The following is a 15,991-nucleotide window of genomic DNA, read 5'->3' as shown; positions in this document are numbered from 1 at the left end:
GTAAGAAGTGAGTAGTCTTCAAAACAGCCACTATGCATTTTTTTTTGGAGAGAAAGATTTCCTTCAATTTGAAGATATGTTACAAAAGCACTGCTACTTGAAGACCTGACTCCAAAAGCATAGAGTCTTTTCAGACTCATATGGAATGGCAAAGCATCGTTCAACTCTACTTGGTCTGGTGTAAAGTAGTGCTAACTCTCTGCCAGGATTAGTTCATGATGGGGAGGCTAGAATTTCCCATTCTTGTAATTAGATTTTCAGCTTTGGCATTAAAATAACTATATCTTAATAATAGCTCCAAGGGTCTACATTTGGATGCTCAGAATAGAGTTCTATCATTAAGTAACTCTTTTAGTGGCCTCTTTATCATATAGCTTTACAAATGTAGGTTTCCAAAAGCAGTACAGTTTATATTACTCTTTTTTTTCTTTTTGGTTTATGTAACATTTTTGTTTCAGAATTTTCAGGTTTTCAGACTGAAAATTAATGAAAACTGATTATATGCTTAGGTCTGAACATACTGGAAGATGAGAGAAAATGTGTACTCAGATCATTTTTAAAATAAATATAAACATTTTTATTTCTTAGCTATCTATGTTTTCAAGTACAATATATTTCATCTGAAAGTTAAGTAGCATGACAAATGTTTACAGAAAAATTATTGTCAGGTTTGTCAAAATAGTGCATTTTTATGAGCAAGGGCTGAATTCCATACTCTTGAATTGTGCCTAGACCTTTCTGTCCTTACTTGTTAAATGCTCTTTCTCTATGCCAGGTCGTCTTTATATAATACTACTATTAAAGATACAGAGGAAAAACTACCTATAAATTTAGTGCTAGTTGATACTAATTTTCGGTGGTCTAAAAACCAAAATCTTCCTCTCATAAAGACTTGAGAACTGATTTGAAATTTAGGTTTAGTCATCTAGATGTCTATTTTTGAGCAGCTTAATGCATCGCTATAGTATTTCCTAGATTCCTGTCCAATTCAATCTATGGAATAACTGAATTGTAGTCATACTAGTTGTGAGCACATAGGCAAGACGAAAAGTAGTTAAACATCTTGCTGTGTGCGAGCAGTTCGAGGGCAGGCACACACCATGCACCTTGACCACCTATTATGAAGCTTTTTGCTGCTGTGTCAAGTGAAAGCGAGTTAATTGGGTGAAGCTGTGGAGCATGTTAGGGGCCTGGTAAAGGGTTGCTGTCTGACAGCTGAATGTCAGCAAAAACCAGTGAAGTGTAGCTGAGAGACAGAGACCTGTCACAAAGTTCCCGCAGACTGGAGCACAGTTAGGGAGCTGAAATATGGTTCCGTCTCACTTTCTCCCTCATTGCGTCCAAGCACCTAAAAAGATTTTGCACTGTATATGTCAACTCTTGTTCTCTAAGCTGTTTCCCTCTAACTGTCCTGCATTCAAATGATTGAACAAAAGATGGTAATGTTTAGCAAAGTGAATGTAAATTCCCTCTTTTCCCCTTTTCTGCCCAAGCAGATAGACCTTCAACTCAAAGGCAACTTTGAAGGTTTACATCAAACAATTAGATTGTCTCCAAATTTAGCAGCTTATAATAAAATCTTTTTCTCAAGAGAGTATAAAAATTGAAAATTAAAGTAGTAGAATAAGCCACGTATTTTTCTCTGCTATAGAAAACCTAACTTAAGGGAGCGAGGATTCTTGCCTGGATGTCTTGAGAATGGACACTTGCCAAGATAACTTGCCTCTTGTCTTTTGTCACAGGCTTCTTTCTTGCTTTTTCAGAGTGGCCTAAAGGAAAAATGGCATAATGACACTCACCAGAAGGTCAAGAAAGATAAACATAGAAAGGAACAGAGAGGTCTCTTCTGAAACTTTAGACCCTCTAGAAAGGAAGAATTGGAGATGGTTAGAATTAAAGAAAATGAAAGCCAGCACTGTCCATTAGAACTTGCTGTAACAATGGAAATGGGGCTGTGGAGTGCGGCTAGTGCAGCTGAGGAAGTGAATTTTAAGTTTTCCTTTAATTTGACATTAAATTAAATTTTAATTAATTTGAAATTAGATGATGACACATGGCTAGGGGTGACCATATGGAATAGCACAGGTTTGAGCAAACAGCGGATTGTGATATTGTGCTAGTGTAAAAATATGTGTGGGTTGTTATGATAACATAGAGAAGGGACATCCAAATGTGAGGTGATAACATGGCAAAGAAAGTGTCGGGGAAAGGTCAGACCTGAGGTGAATCTTGAAAAACTGTAAAAACCCGCCGAAGAAGCCTCCTTTTAAATAGAAAGAACAGTGTGAAAAAGAGACCCCGAGATAGAAGAAAGCAGGGTGTGCTTCAGGATCAGTGTTTTGATTACCACTAGGGAGCCAGGGCTTTATGGGAAATTACCTTCATGCAACGGTGGCGTCCGAGTATACTACCAGCTAAGTTATCCCAGAGGTCACAGGACAGAAGGTTTCACAGACCAAATTAAGATTCGTGCTCAAATCATCTGGTTTGTCATATCAATTTAAAACATGCAATGAGAAGCAGAAGGGGTGGGATAGGGACCAAGCGGGGGGACGGGCCACCATACTACATACTACCTGACTCCTTGGTTGTGCAGTGTCCATATGACCTGTCTGTGTTGGCTGCATCAGTCTTCTACATTCTTTGTGAGGTTATGAGGACCAGCGTGGACGTTTGAAAAAAAGGGGTTTGGGAGACAGGGGGTGCCTGGGACCACTTACCCACACTTGTCTTCAAGGAGAGATGTAGGGCAAATACCCCGGCCAACAGCTATAGCTTTCCCCTTAGGCTGCTCAACAGCTTTGGGGTTTATCTGCAGTTCTGCGGCCAATGTAAGGATGACATTAGCCTAGAGGTGGCCTATCTCTACCTTATGACACAGTCTTTCTACTCCTTTCCATCTATAAGTAACCTGTCTTACAGGGCACTGATTTATTATCGCTTCTTAACCTGGGGGCTCTGCCTATGTCTCAGTACTGGCCGATTCATTCTCTATGCTTAGCCGTATTACGAGCTTCAGCTATCCAATTTTTTTCCCGTCTACAGTAGCAAATTTAAATTTTCTGAAATAATAAGCAAATATACAATAAAGAAGAGTTGGAGTAGGAAATAGAGATAAGTCTGAAGGGATGGCTTCGTTACAAAAATTAAAAGTGCATTTAGACTAGAGAAAGTGAAGGAAAATTTAAATAACTGGTGAAAAAACTTAAATAATTAAGAGCTTTCAAATCTATGTCAAAATCATTATTTTGTGGATACAGTACCCTGAGTCTGAACTGCCCTTTTGAAAAGTTGGTGTGCAGGCTCTCAGGGAGTTGATTGGAATGAGGGCCGTGGCGATTGTTGAAGGACTGACTGGTGGAGGTGTTGTGGGCAGGTACCCCACGGAACAGATGGGGCAATGAAGAGAATGGCCTCGTGCTTCTCCTCCACGCTGGCCTAGGGACTGGCATCTGGACTCTTAGGAAAATGATACGTACAGGTGGAAGCTGAAAGAAATGTTTTATGACAGACAATTGTGAGACCCTGGGTTCCAGTCACAGTTGCCACAGTTTTCAGGTGACGAAGGAAGGGTGGGCGTAAGGCCGAGTCTGTGTAGAGCCATCACCCGTGTGGCACAGTGAGCCCTCCTAACACACTGGCGCCAGGCCCCGGTGGAGGGGTTGCAGACACCCAGCAACTCTTGACAGAGACTGTACAAGGGTACTTGAGCTCTTGTGTGAACAGATCAGGGAAGAACCAGGGAAATGTGACTCATTAACGGGGACCTTGTCTGTATCCACAGAACAGTGAGGCTGGCAAACGCAGTTCCATTGTACATCAGAACATAACACTACAAAAACAGCAGTTCTGTGGTTACGTAATATTTCAGCAAATCATAATTTAAGGAGAGCTGGCTCAGGAGGCAGATAGTTAAGGACAGTCTGAGTTCCCTGAGGGCAGGGAATTTTTGTGTGTGTGATTGATAGCTGTACCCCGGTACTTGGAACAGGATCTGGCACATTGCAGACACTTGATACACATCTATTGAAAGAATCAATGATGAGGGCTAATTTAGGGTACTCATGGTAGATGCGGGTTTAGATATGCTTTATGCACATGCAACCATGGGAAAAATCTAACATGGAATTGATCACGTAAGGAATAGATTCCTGAAATGTAATCTATAGGTATATTATTTGGGAATTTTGGGAATTTTGTGGTTGCTGCATTATTCTCACAGTTCCATAGGATGTTCTCTAGAGATGGGTTTGGGTTGAGACTGGTAGGAATGGCCCGGTTTTATTAGAAATAACATTCCTGTCTGTTGTGTAAAGGAAATGTCGTTGCCCACTAAGTGATTTGTTTTGGAACATACTTCCAAGTGCTGGTTGTGATTTGAAGGCATTCTATTGATGTGAACCCCAGATCACATGATTTGACTTACGTCTGAAGTGCCCATCTCTCACTGAGAAATAGAGAAACCACATTCTTTTAACCGAAGATAACCAGTCCCTGCAGAAAGGCCCAGCTGTGGCATTGGTCAGAGGCTCAACAGCCCTGGGGAATACAGGACTTATACCTTGGATGGTCAGTGGGGAAATTAAAAACTGTTTGCAATGTCTTGTAAAGAATTGCTAGGGATTTAAGGTGTGATACTGTGGAATAATAAGGGAACATGGTTTAAAGCAGTAGTGGAAGAGAGGGGCATGAAAGAAATGGTTTCAAATATTAAGATGTAAGTTTTTTGCTTATTTTGTTGAGATATGTTACAATGTTAGTAAGATTTAGGAAAGTCTTCCCTTTTGAACAACTTTAAATTTGAGATGGTTCTTTCCTTCTTCTGCTCTTTACCTGAGTGTATGGTTAGTAAATTTCACTCAGAGGAAAACATACTGCTAAAAGTCCAAATTTATAGATTCCAGATTATTACTAAATTTTTGACATTGAATAAAAAATGTTTATAACTTTAAGAAGAAATTCTTCAGTAATGAAAAAGTGGTCAGAAAACTTTTGCCTAATAGTTCCCAGAGAGTGTGTGACGTGTACATTTCGACCACGAAAGTTGTAATTTGACAGCTGACAGTGCTGTTTGGAGTAAAATGAAGGCACGTAGGTTGTAAGTAGCCACTTTACATAAGGAGTTGCATTTGTGCCGAGTAGAGGTACAAGTTAAACCCCATAAAATTATTTGTGTATGTATTTATTTAATGTCAGATTATGGACATGAGTTTGAGAACTGAAAATATTGAAATAAGAATGTGTTCTTAGCTAAATTAAAATCTTTTCAAAACTTGCAAAACACTTGGTTCAAGACCTACCCTCTGAGACCTTTAACAAACCAATTACATTTTCATTTTGACCACACAGTTCAGAGTCATAACTGTACTAAAATACAGGTTTCAGCATATGTAAAATCAGTCTTTTTTAATAAAGAGTTTTTAGTTATACTTGTATAAGTAAGGCATGTTATTGTAGGTAAGTGGGAAATACAGAACTTTAGGGAAAAAAAATTCAACAATTCCAATACCTCACAACAAGTATGGTGTAACTTTGCTTCCTGCCTTTTCACTTACATAGTTTAGCTCAGAGGTAGGCAAAGTATAGCCTGTGGGTCAAATCTACTTGCTACCTGTTTTTGTATAGCCTGGGAGCTAAGGATGGTTTTTAGATTTTTAAATGGTTGAGAAAAAGACCAAAAAAGAATATTATTTCACCATGTGAAAATTATGTGAAATTCAAATTTCAGTGTTCATAAATACAGTTTTATTGGAATATGACCACACTGATTCATTTACATATTGTCTATGGCTGCTTTGGGGTTTACAATCGCAGAATTGTGACAGAGAACATATGGCCTTCAAAGCATAAAATATTTATTTTCTGATCCTTTACAGAAAAAGGTTGCCAATCGCTGGTCAAGCCTAAGCATTTGTCTATGTTATCCAAAAGTTTATAAACATAAATTTTACAGCCACTTAATATTCTATCAACTAGCTCTAGCTTACTTAACTATACTTCTATTGTTGAATATGGGATTATTTCCAATTTTTGCCTGTTATTATTAATAAGACACCTAATCATAAATGGAATTGTTGGATAAAATGGCATTAACCATTTAAGACAGTTGCCAAATTATACTCCAAATGGTTATATAAATGTATACAATCACTAGCAATTTATGAATGCCTGTTTCATAATGCCTTCACTAACATTTCACATAATTTTTAAAATTCAATTTTGATTGGCAATAAACATTTTACTTTCCACTTTTGATTACTATTGGGTTTTTTTACCACTTATTTTTTAATCAACTATATTTTTACTTTTGTGATCTTTCAGTTTATAGCCTTTGTTCATGATTCAAGTAGTTTTAAGGATCAAAAACCATGGCAAAAAATTTTGAACTTTGAATGCTTCTTCCTTCTAACCAAGCTCCAAACTTATTCCCTTTTTCTAAAGATAATTAACAGTCTCTTTTGGTTCCTTTTTCAGTAAGAAAAATAGGTTTGTGTATGCATGTATGTATTTATGCTTATGTTTAAATACAAATGGGTTTTCTCCTTTTATACACACACACCCTTTTGAACATTCTTTTTTCACTTGGATATATTTCTACATCAGCACTTACATATTTACCTCAATTTTAAAAAATTGTTTTATTCCTTGGTTGTGTCATACTTCTTTTAATAGCTTTCTGTTGAAGGATCCTTTAGTTTCATTTAAAAAATCTTTTTCGGTAAAAGATGCTTCAGTGAACACATCTGCATGCTTATCTGGTGAACTTTTGTGAGTGTAGCCATAGAAGAAATGCCTAGCAATGGAATTTCTGGATCAAAGGGCAGGTACAATTTAAATTCTGTCGTCCAGAAAGGTTGTACCAGCCTACATGGTCTGACTCGCGTGTTTCCCTATCTCTTCAACAGTGGGTATCAACAGACATTTTAATTTTTGTGTATCTGATAACGTGAAAAGTAATCTTTAATTCTCACATTTCGTATTGCATTTCTTTAGTTATGAGTGAGGTTTAGCACTTTTTCAAATGCTTGATGATTATTGTATTCCGCTCCTCTCCCGCGTCCCCCAAATAGCCAGTTTGTATCTGAGGCAGAGGCTGCCAGTGGTTTCCTGATCGGTTTTCTCTTTCTTAATAATAGAAACTCTAAATATTACCTGGCCACTCAGATAGAAAAAAAAAAAAGTTAAGTATTGTGATTTTAAGAAGTACCGTATGTTGCTGTGTATAATGCGCACGTTTATGCCCAAATTTGTGAGGGAAAAATAAGGATGTGCATTATACATGGGTAATACTAATTCTGTATCTATATAAATGTTTTTAATTCTTTCATTTATACTTATGAGTTAGAAGTGTAACTCTAGAAATCAATAATGATATCCGTATGCAAAATAATACCCTGGAATACAATAATCAGTTTTGTTGAATTTAAAACGAACTTGCAATGATGAAGAGTTCTTGGCCTTCTATGATGTGTAAATATCGTAAATTTGTTACTGGTACATAAAATTTCTTGTATCTTTTTTTGTGTTTTGTAGTTATTTGTTACATAAAATTTCTTGTATCATAATATGTTAAAAATTAATGCTAAAACTCCTTTATAATACCAAAAACAAGTACCTAAATGTAAACAAATAAAAATTTGAATTAAAAAAATTAAAACAAAAGAGTTTTTCCCTGAAAGTTTGGGCCAAAAACGTGGGTGCACATTATACATGGGCGTGCATTATACACGGGAGTGCATTATACATGGCAAAATACGGTATCTTTAAATGTAAGTGATGCCTCCTTCTTTGCTCCTTCCACCCCTTCTTCTGTCTAGAATGTAGACATAATGGCTGGAACTTGAGCAACCATTTTGGCATTGAGATGCAAGCCACATATTTAGGCTGTGGAGCCCAAGATAGAAGCAGCTTGAATTCCTGATATGCTCATACAGAAATAAATTTCTGTGTTATACAGGCCACTGACATGTTGAGTTTTCTGTTACAGCTAAACCCAATCCAAGCAAACACACTATCCTTAGCTTATTTTCTAATTAAGTTCTTTATTTTCTTGATTTGCACGAGCATGTAGGTCAAGTAGCTTGTCAAAGCTCACATACTTAATAAATGGCAGAATCAGGTCTGGACCCCGAGGTCTCTCCAACTTCAAAGCCCATATTCTTTCCACTATACTGTGCTCCTTTTAATTGGGACATAACTGGTATATATGTAGAATAACCAAATAGCAACATAAGATCAAAACCATGAAGTAGTAACATGAGTGGTTTCTTCATTCAGTCATTTATCAGTTAGAGATCTTAGTCTGAAGTGCTAGTAATACAAAGTGAAGAGTCGATCAGACTAGATGCTCATAGTTTTTCAGGGGAGTTAAAAGTGTATACAAATAAGTAAAACTAGAAAAGTTCTCATGAAGAAATATGAGAGTATGATTGGCTGTGGCAGCTAATTGTAGTTGGGGAAGGGTGGGGCAAAGCTCTGGAAAGGCCTTACGAAGAGGGACCTCTTCAGCAGAGCCTGAAAAGTGGAAAAGGCATTCATCCCACAAAGGACAGAAGGGTATCTCAGACAGGAGGTGGGTGTGAACTATGGGACATCATACTTACAGACTCACAAGTTCCATGTAACTGAATTGTAGAGTACAAGTGAGGAAATCGTAACTGAGGCTGGACGGGGAAGCAGAATTTGTGAACCAGGCTGCAGAGAGCGGGAACGTCACATGGCAAAGGACATGCCTGTAAGGAAACGTGAAGAATTGAGGCCATTCATCCAGTTAGTCTATCACGTTAACCAAGTAGTCCAGGCTGAATTTGAACCAGATAGATTGACTTTAGAACTCTGGCTTTTGAACCAATGCTGAGTGTCCGCTTGAGGACAAAATTGTTGTGATGTGAATCAAGTTTGTTATTAATATCTTCTACCTTTCTTTTCTAATTTGTTTCTACCTCTATGATTGCCCTTCTTTCTTAATCTCTAGGTACTCAGACCTCTTAAGTTGTTTTCTATCTATCTAGAGACTTCTTTACAATGCTCCATTGACTGACATATCCTGCATGTCTTAATGTCGGTGAGCTAAAGAGCCAAATTGGTCTGTACTAAGGTTTAATGACTTATGGGGAGAGGAATGCATAAAATATTCCTATAGGTTTGTTACTGGTAACCAAAAATTAGAATTACCAATTCTACAAGGAATAAATGTTTCATTATGTGATACCAAGTATATACATGTATACATGCACATATACATACACACATATGTATAATGTATCTGTGTGAATGCATATAGCAAGTGTGTGTGTGTGTGTGTGTGTGTGTGTGTGTGTGTATAGGGTATATAAATGAGCATTCCACAAGAGAAAACTATATATGTGATTATTGTCGACTCTGATGGTTCATGTAAACTACAGTGTCCTATGATGCCAGCGTGGCAGAACTAGAAAATAGACAGGTAGAATTTGGTTAACTAACTTGAAGTATTTGGAAGGAAGAAAACTGTGATGCTGAGTGCGGAGACTCCAGGGGTAACGTCACATTAGGAGCTACAGTAGAAACGGCGAGGGAGCCTGATTGTAAGGCCCTCTTGTCAGTACTTTGATTCCTCCATCAGTTTATGTGGAGCTGCACACTCTACTTAAAACCATCAATAATTTACAGAGCTTAAAACATCATCATGGAGGGCAAAGTAATAAAACATGTATTACAGAGTTTAATCGAATGAAGCCACATCATCAGAACTGTGGCTAATCTTATCTATTTTTAGAACTTTTTTTAGAACCACATGTAATATGTATTCCTTCCCTTTAACAATGGCTTATCTGTATCCCCTCAAAATATTGAATATTATATTTGGGAAACTCTGATTTCTGAGTCAATGTCATCTACAAAAGTTGGGTGTTGACATCATACCATATGCCATCACATGTGGAATTACAGTGGACCTGTAGAAGTTCAGAGTTGGAAAGAGTCTAGCGCCTCATTTTGTAGGAAAGGGAAGTGACACCTGAAAGGACTGATTCACCTGCCGAAAATGATCGAGCTAGATTTTAACAGAACTGGGAGGGAAAACTACAGTCTTCTGATCCCCAGTCTACTACTCTTTTCACCATACGACATTCCTAGCATAATCTCTATGCAATACTGGTCAAGCTTACTAAATCGTGTCACCCTCACTTTTCATAATGCTGGATTCTGGAAGACTTAATTTGATATACGCAGGAGACAAATAGCTTAGTGCCGTTGTTTCAGAAGACTTGGTCTGCAAAATTGCTTTGATTTATAGACAATTTATTGAATAATTATCTTATTATTAGACTAATGCTTTATTTAGTTTTTTGAGAGAAAACACTTAGAAAAACTAAGACATTAAAGTCTTGAAAAATGGCTATTGGACATGTTCAATTACTATATTTCATAAAATTTTTAAAATGCAGAAATTTAGTGGATGCATTTTGTATTGTGAATATATATTTAGCTGATGGACTATCACAGTTAAAATAGAATCATTTATAGCTTATTGAGTAAATAAAAGCGCTTCCATAAAGATTCACATGACACCTAGCTTTTATTTCAGGTAACTAATTTTCTTTTGAAAAATTATTTAAACTTAGATTTACATGAGAGACTACCAGAACACCTCAGCAGTTTAAAGAGTAGTTTTAATAACCACAGACTTTACAGATTTAAAATATAAAATCAGGTGGTGAATATTAACTTTTAATGATCTCTGATGAAAAGTTATTTAACTGTCTTTTACTCTCTGTGTTATATTAAAAGTGTTATATTTCTGGATGTTATTTGTAACAAGAAAAATGTCTCATATTTATTTGTTTTTTTAACATCACATTCTGAAATCAAAATTCCACCAAAATATCTTCTGGCTTGTCTTTAAGCTGTTAAGTGACTTAAAATCAGATTTTATTCCATTTCATGGAAAAAATTATTTCTAATAGTATATGGAGTATGGAGTATAGCAAATGATCCTAGTAACAAAAAATTTGTTTTCATTTACACAAAAGTATATCTGTTTACTTGGTGGAGGGCACATTTTGGGGAGTGCAAATCTTTAAGGAAATCTCTTTTTTAAAGGTTATTTTCCATGTTTAGGACATAAAGTCACAAGATAGTATGCAAAAATTGAGTCTCAGATTTGAAATAGTGGAGAAATACTCAACACCCCATTTCAATGTTTTTTAGTTAAAAAATATCATATTAGATGAAAAGATGCTTTCAGATATCATAGTGGAAAATAGAGATATTAAAAAGATGAGAAAAGACAAAAGAGGGACCCTATATGTAAAGTGCCAAGATCCATAGAATATTAAGAAGTAAGCAGTTAGAAACCGTCCCTAAAAGACAGCTTTCCTAATGTGTAATGTGTTAGCTTGATGGAATCACAAGAACAAAAAAGGTAACTAAGTACAGAATATAGACATGAGTAAATTATATATATATACATAAAATATATATTTATAATGTATTATATGTAATATATATTATAAATATATACGCACATATACTGGGGGTGAAAACAGTATTTTAAGAGATGTTATCTATGTATTACTTTTTGAACTTGAATTACAGTAGCAATGTGTAGTATGATGTTTGCTCAAAAGATGTCATTCATTGTATTACAATTTAATACAGTTTTTTCCTTTCTTAAAATGTGTATACATTTTTTGGCAACTTTTGTATATACTGGGGGTGCCATAAAAATGTATACAAGTGGACACTTTGGTCAACGTTGCTCAAGCAGTAGTTCACCATAATCAGAAGTGTCTGGACGCTGATGGTAACCACTTTGAGCACCTCTTGTAATTGCAGAAGTCAAATGTGACTTGCATTCATCTTTCGTTATTTGTATATATATTGAGTATTACAATTTTCATAGTTTTTTCCTTTCTTAAAATGTGTATACATTTTATTTGGTGCACTCTGTATTATATATATATATGTATTATATATATCTATATGTGTATATATATCTATATATTTATATATCTATATATGTATCTTTAACATTGCAAAACAGGAGTGATTGGTCAGTTTGGTACAGTTATCTTTCTCTAGTCTGAGGCATCAAGAAGAAAGAACCCTCGGAAAATACCTGACCTTCCTTCGTCTGATTCTGCACACTCCTCTCTTTTCATATATCGTTTTCTTAGACGAGCACTTGAAGTATAAAGATGTAACAACAAATTTTTGAAGCCTTGCCTGACAGTATTCTTTTATCATAACAAAGAATACGATTGCTATCACTAAGTTTTATTAAGCAGAAAATCTGGCCCCACCATCTACCGCTCTTGCCCGCAATCTCTTTACCCCCAGGTCTGGCAGAATAAGTTAGTAGATGGCATTGTCATCTGTACAGCAGCACCATCAATCAGGTAATGTCGCTGCCAATTCAGAAACACGGCTTTAAAAAAAATCAGAGAAGATGGTTCATGTGGCAGTAAAAGGTGCGATAACAGTGCACCTCCAGCCGTTGAAGTACTGAGATGTCTCTGTTCCAGTTCTGATATGCTGAGCCCTGTATTAAGGTTCTGCAAGTAAAACCGCATCAATGTTGCTAATAAGGGTCAACACGTGATCTTCGGAGTTCCATTTCTCCATAGGGATAAGCTAAATCCTCTTCTTCATAAAGCCATCCAAGTGGCCATTTTAGGTGTTTTTTAACTTCCAGCATAAAAAGAGATGGTTTCCGTCAGCTGTAGGCTTGCAGTGGAGTATCAAGAAATCAAAAGAACAGAGATCAAAGAAAATTGCTGAACTAGGTGTTAGATGCAGCCATTGATTTTTCTCCAGTTGTAGTTTTAAAAAAAATCCACAAAAATAGTAACGCATACGACAGTTGAATTTCTAATACTTTCCTCAGGTCAGAGATAGCTTTCCTCATGTTTTCACATGTAAAAATGGCTTTGTATAACATGCCATAATAAAACAGATCCTTAGAGTTCATACTATTTTGTTGTCAAAACTGTGAGGGAATCTACCAAAAAGATGTTTGTTTTTAAAAAAATTTTGTGGTATAAAACTATGGATTTTAGTGGAGACACTTATGACTAGACTTGTTATTTCAGCAACATTTATTTGCTGGGAATCTGAAAAATTCTGGCATACAATTGATCACTATTTTCCTACTTATCTATAAAAGTCACGAAATAATACCTATCTGTTTAACTGGTAAGACTTTCTTAATGTTAAATATTAACTACTGAGTACTGGTTACTTATGGCTTAAATGTATAGCTTCATCAAAATTTTAATTCTGTTTTCAAGTACTTCACTAATGTGTGAATTTCTTAAGTTTGATTTCCAATAGATTCTGGATACCAGTAATGTTTTTAAATATGTGACAAATTGTTTTCATGTTGCAATACTGTATTTTGATGCATGAGTTTAGATACTTACAATAGAACAGTATTTATTATTAATAATACAGGATGGTGGCATTATTATTAAAGATAAAGGCAACAAGTTAATTTCACTAGCATTTTATATCCCAGTGTGCTATTTTTCTAGAGGTCACTAGGATTGACTTTTTTTTCTTTGTGCTATATTTGTCAATTAAATAAGGCTGATAGATTTTTTTAAAACATAAATATCCATAGTTCACTTTCTTTTTTTTCTTTTAAATTTTCAAATGAACATTTATTGATCCCATATTAAATGAGACGTGGTTAAGGGATACGCCTCCTCTGTCTATGGACAATTCCCTCCACTCTGTTAATCTTCAGCTGGATACATCCTGTGTCTCACTAGTTTTTTACAATTATTGAATCTCCTATAATGGAACAGTCGGCTTGTTCAGAAGCTCAGAATTTTTTTAGAAAGTTGTGGTTAACAGAGTAAAGATCACAGCCAATGGAGAATCTGCCTAATTTTAAACAAGCACTTAGATGAATTCATGGTTTTCCATGGAGGGGCTAGGCTCGTCTAGTGCTCCAGTCACGAGCTCTTCTGAATAATCACCAGTGACATTTGCTGTGGCTTCTGCCAGTGGCTTCTTCCACAGACTTGGGGAGTTTGAATCCGCATCAGTAGTCAATTTGAAAGCCTGTATATTCTCCAAGTATACATGGGTGGTCGACACTGCTTCAGCGATGAAGTCTAGGGTCATGGTCAAATCTAAGTCAGCGGGTGACTCTGGGTCAGTGGTTGGTTTTATCAGAGTCGAGAGTGCTAACCATTACACTATGGAACCAGCGGTTGGCTTTAGTTCAGCCTTTGATTCTAAATCATTGCAAATGTGTGCGTCAGAATGAGCATTGCTGTGTAGGGCTAATGCAGAGCACATCACTGCCAGGATGAACTGGGGAGAGACAACGAGGGCTTCCTGATCACGGTGCTGGTGGTGCTGGTGGAGAGCACGGGAGGCGGGAGATGGTGAGGGGGCACGTGGTAGGCCCTGCGTGTCTAGAAAATAGTTCCTTTTCTAAGCAATCTAATTCTTCATACTGTATAGCACATATTAGATAACATAAGGAAATAGACACCATTAGCACTGGTTTCTGTAAGTTGCCAGCGGATGGAAGCAGAGGTAAAAATGCCTGACTGATTGTATTCACTCTTTGATTCAGTAACTTCATAAAAGTTTGGTACAAAATTTTAATATTTAGGCACACTCCTGATGTCCTGAAAGTTTGTGATGTAGAATCCGTTACACTTCAATTACACTTGGACAATAATGTAATATTATGTATTATCACCTAGAGTATATAAATGGCAGTGTCCATCCCCTTTCATATTACAGTGATGAGTAGTCCACGTCTCTGTTTATAGTTTTAGACTCTGTTTAAGAGTTTTCAATGATAGGTTTATTACTGTTTTTTCCTTTTTATATCACAGACAGGATCACGAGACCATTCAAATCTCTCAATTCCTTCAAGAGCTGCTCTTCCTGCCGACACAATTGGTGTTGGGGATTTTTTGCCATTGAAAGCTGAACTTGATACAACGTACACTTTCTTAAAGGAGACATATATAAATTCTGCGCCCCTGACGTCATCTGACTCCTCTCCAGTAACTATGTCTGCTAATGCCAAAAGACCAGCTCACATTGGATTATGACTTTATGAATTAAAAAAATGCAGGAAGAGTTAACAGTACAATTAAAATTGTTTTGAAGGGGCTTTTTCTTATCAGTTGAATTTTGTTTCGACACAAGTGGCAATGGATTTTTAAAAATTGTGTGCTATCTTGATGTGTGCTGGTCTCTCTGTCTCCTTGAATAATGAAATAACCAACTTTTTCCCCCCCTCGAAGTTTTATTTATTATCACAGTTGCTCATTTTTATGTAACGTATTTTTAAATGTTAAAGAATGACACATTTTGGGTAATTTCCTTCAGACTTAAAAAAAATCGATAAGCCATTTTAGTCTCTATCTATCAAAGTTGTTTCATACTTGTCTATTTTAAAGCAGGACTGCAATGCTTTAATAGGATTGAGAGAGCTATTTGAAATGTATGCCAATGATTCCTGTCATTTCATGGCAGCCCTGCCATGGTTCACTGAGCCCCCTCTTCTCTCTTGTCAGCTCAACTGAAGACAAGCATTTCGTTGCAAACTTTAAGCAGGTTGTGCAAAACAGAAATGATGTGACTGCTGCTCCTCCTGCACAATAATGTCACTCCTGGTCAGTGTGAGAAGGTCAGGTTGCTCCTTGTAAAGCTACATGATACCGCTTGCCCATTTGAACAAGTTAAGTTAACTGCTGAATCGGGTCCCTGCAGGCATTGAAAACTCATCCTTTTATCAAGTCTGCATTTGATAAGAAAGTGGAACAATTGTGCTGGACAGATTTCTCCGGTATGTTTAGGCACTCTTTTAAGGACAGTTCCCACACCAGTATAGCAGGTAATATGTTTAGTATATAAGCTGAAAAACTTCAAGATAATGGCTGTTTTGACCTTCAAAATAGACTCCTTTTTTTGTTTTTGTTGTTGGTAGGACCCAGAGTGACGCCCATCTTTGATGCTGACAGAATTTAAAACAAGG

The 15,991-nt window shown here is 36.5% G+C and overlaps 1 protein-coding gene across 1 annotated transcript in view; it reads left to right on the top strand.

The window, feature by feature from the left end:
• Window positions 1-15,240, top strand: part of CCDC171 (coiled-coil domain containing 171) — a 267,732-nt gene extending 252,492 nt beyond the window's left edge. The window contains exon 26 of the mRNA XM_033124173.1: window positions 14,841-15,240. Coding sequence (XP_032980064.1) covers window positions 14,841-15,062 — 222 coding nt within the window. The 3' untranslated portion in view covers window positions 15,063-15,240. The remainder of the gene's footprint in view (window positions 1-14,840) is intronic.
• Window positions 15,241-15,991: the final 751 nt, after the last annotated feature.

The sequence above is a fragment of the Rhinolophus ferrumequinum genome, chromosome 12 (assembly GCF_004115265.2).
Source record: "Rhinolophus ferrumequinum isolate MPI-CBG mRhiFer1 chromosome 12, mRhiFer1_v1.p, whole genome shotgun sequence".
NCBI classification, from domain to species: Eukaryota; Metazoa; Chordata; class Mammalia; order Chiroptera; family Rhinolophidae; genus Rhinolophus; species Rhinolophus ferrumequinum.
The sequence above is the reverse complement of the archived record's forward strand: the minus strand, read 5'-3'. Positions and strand labels throughout refer to the sequence as shown.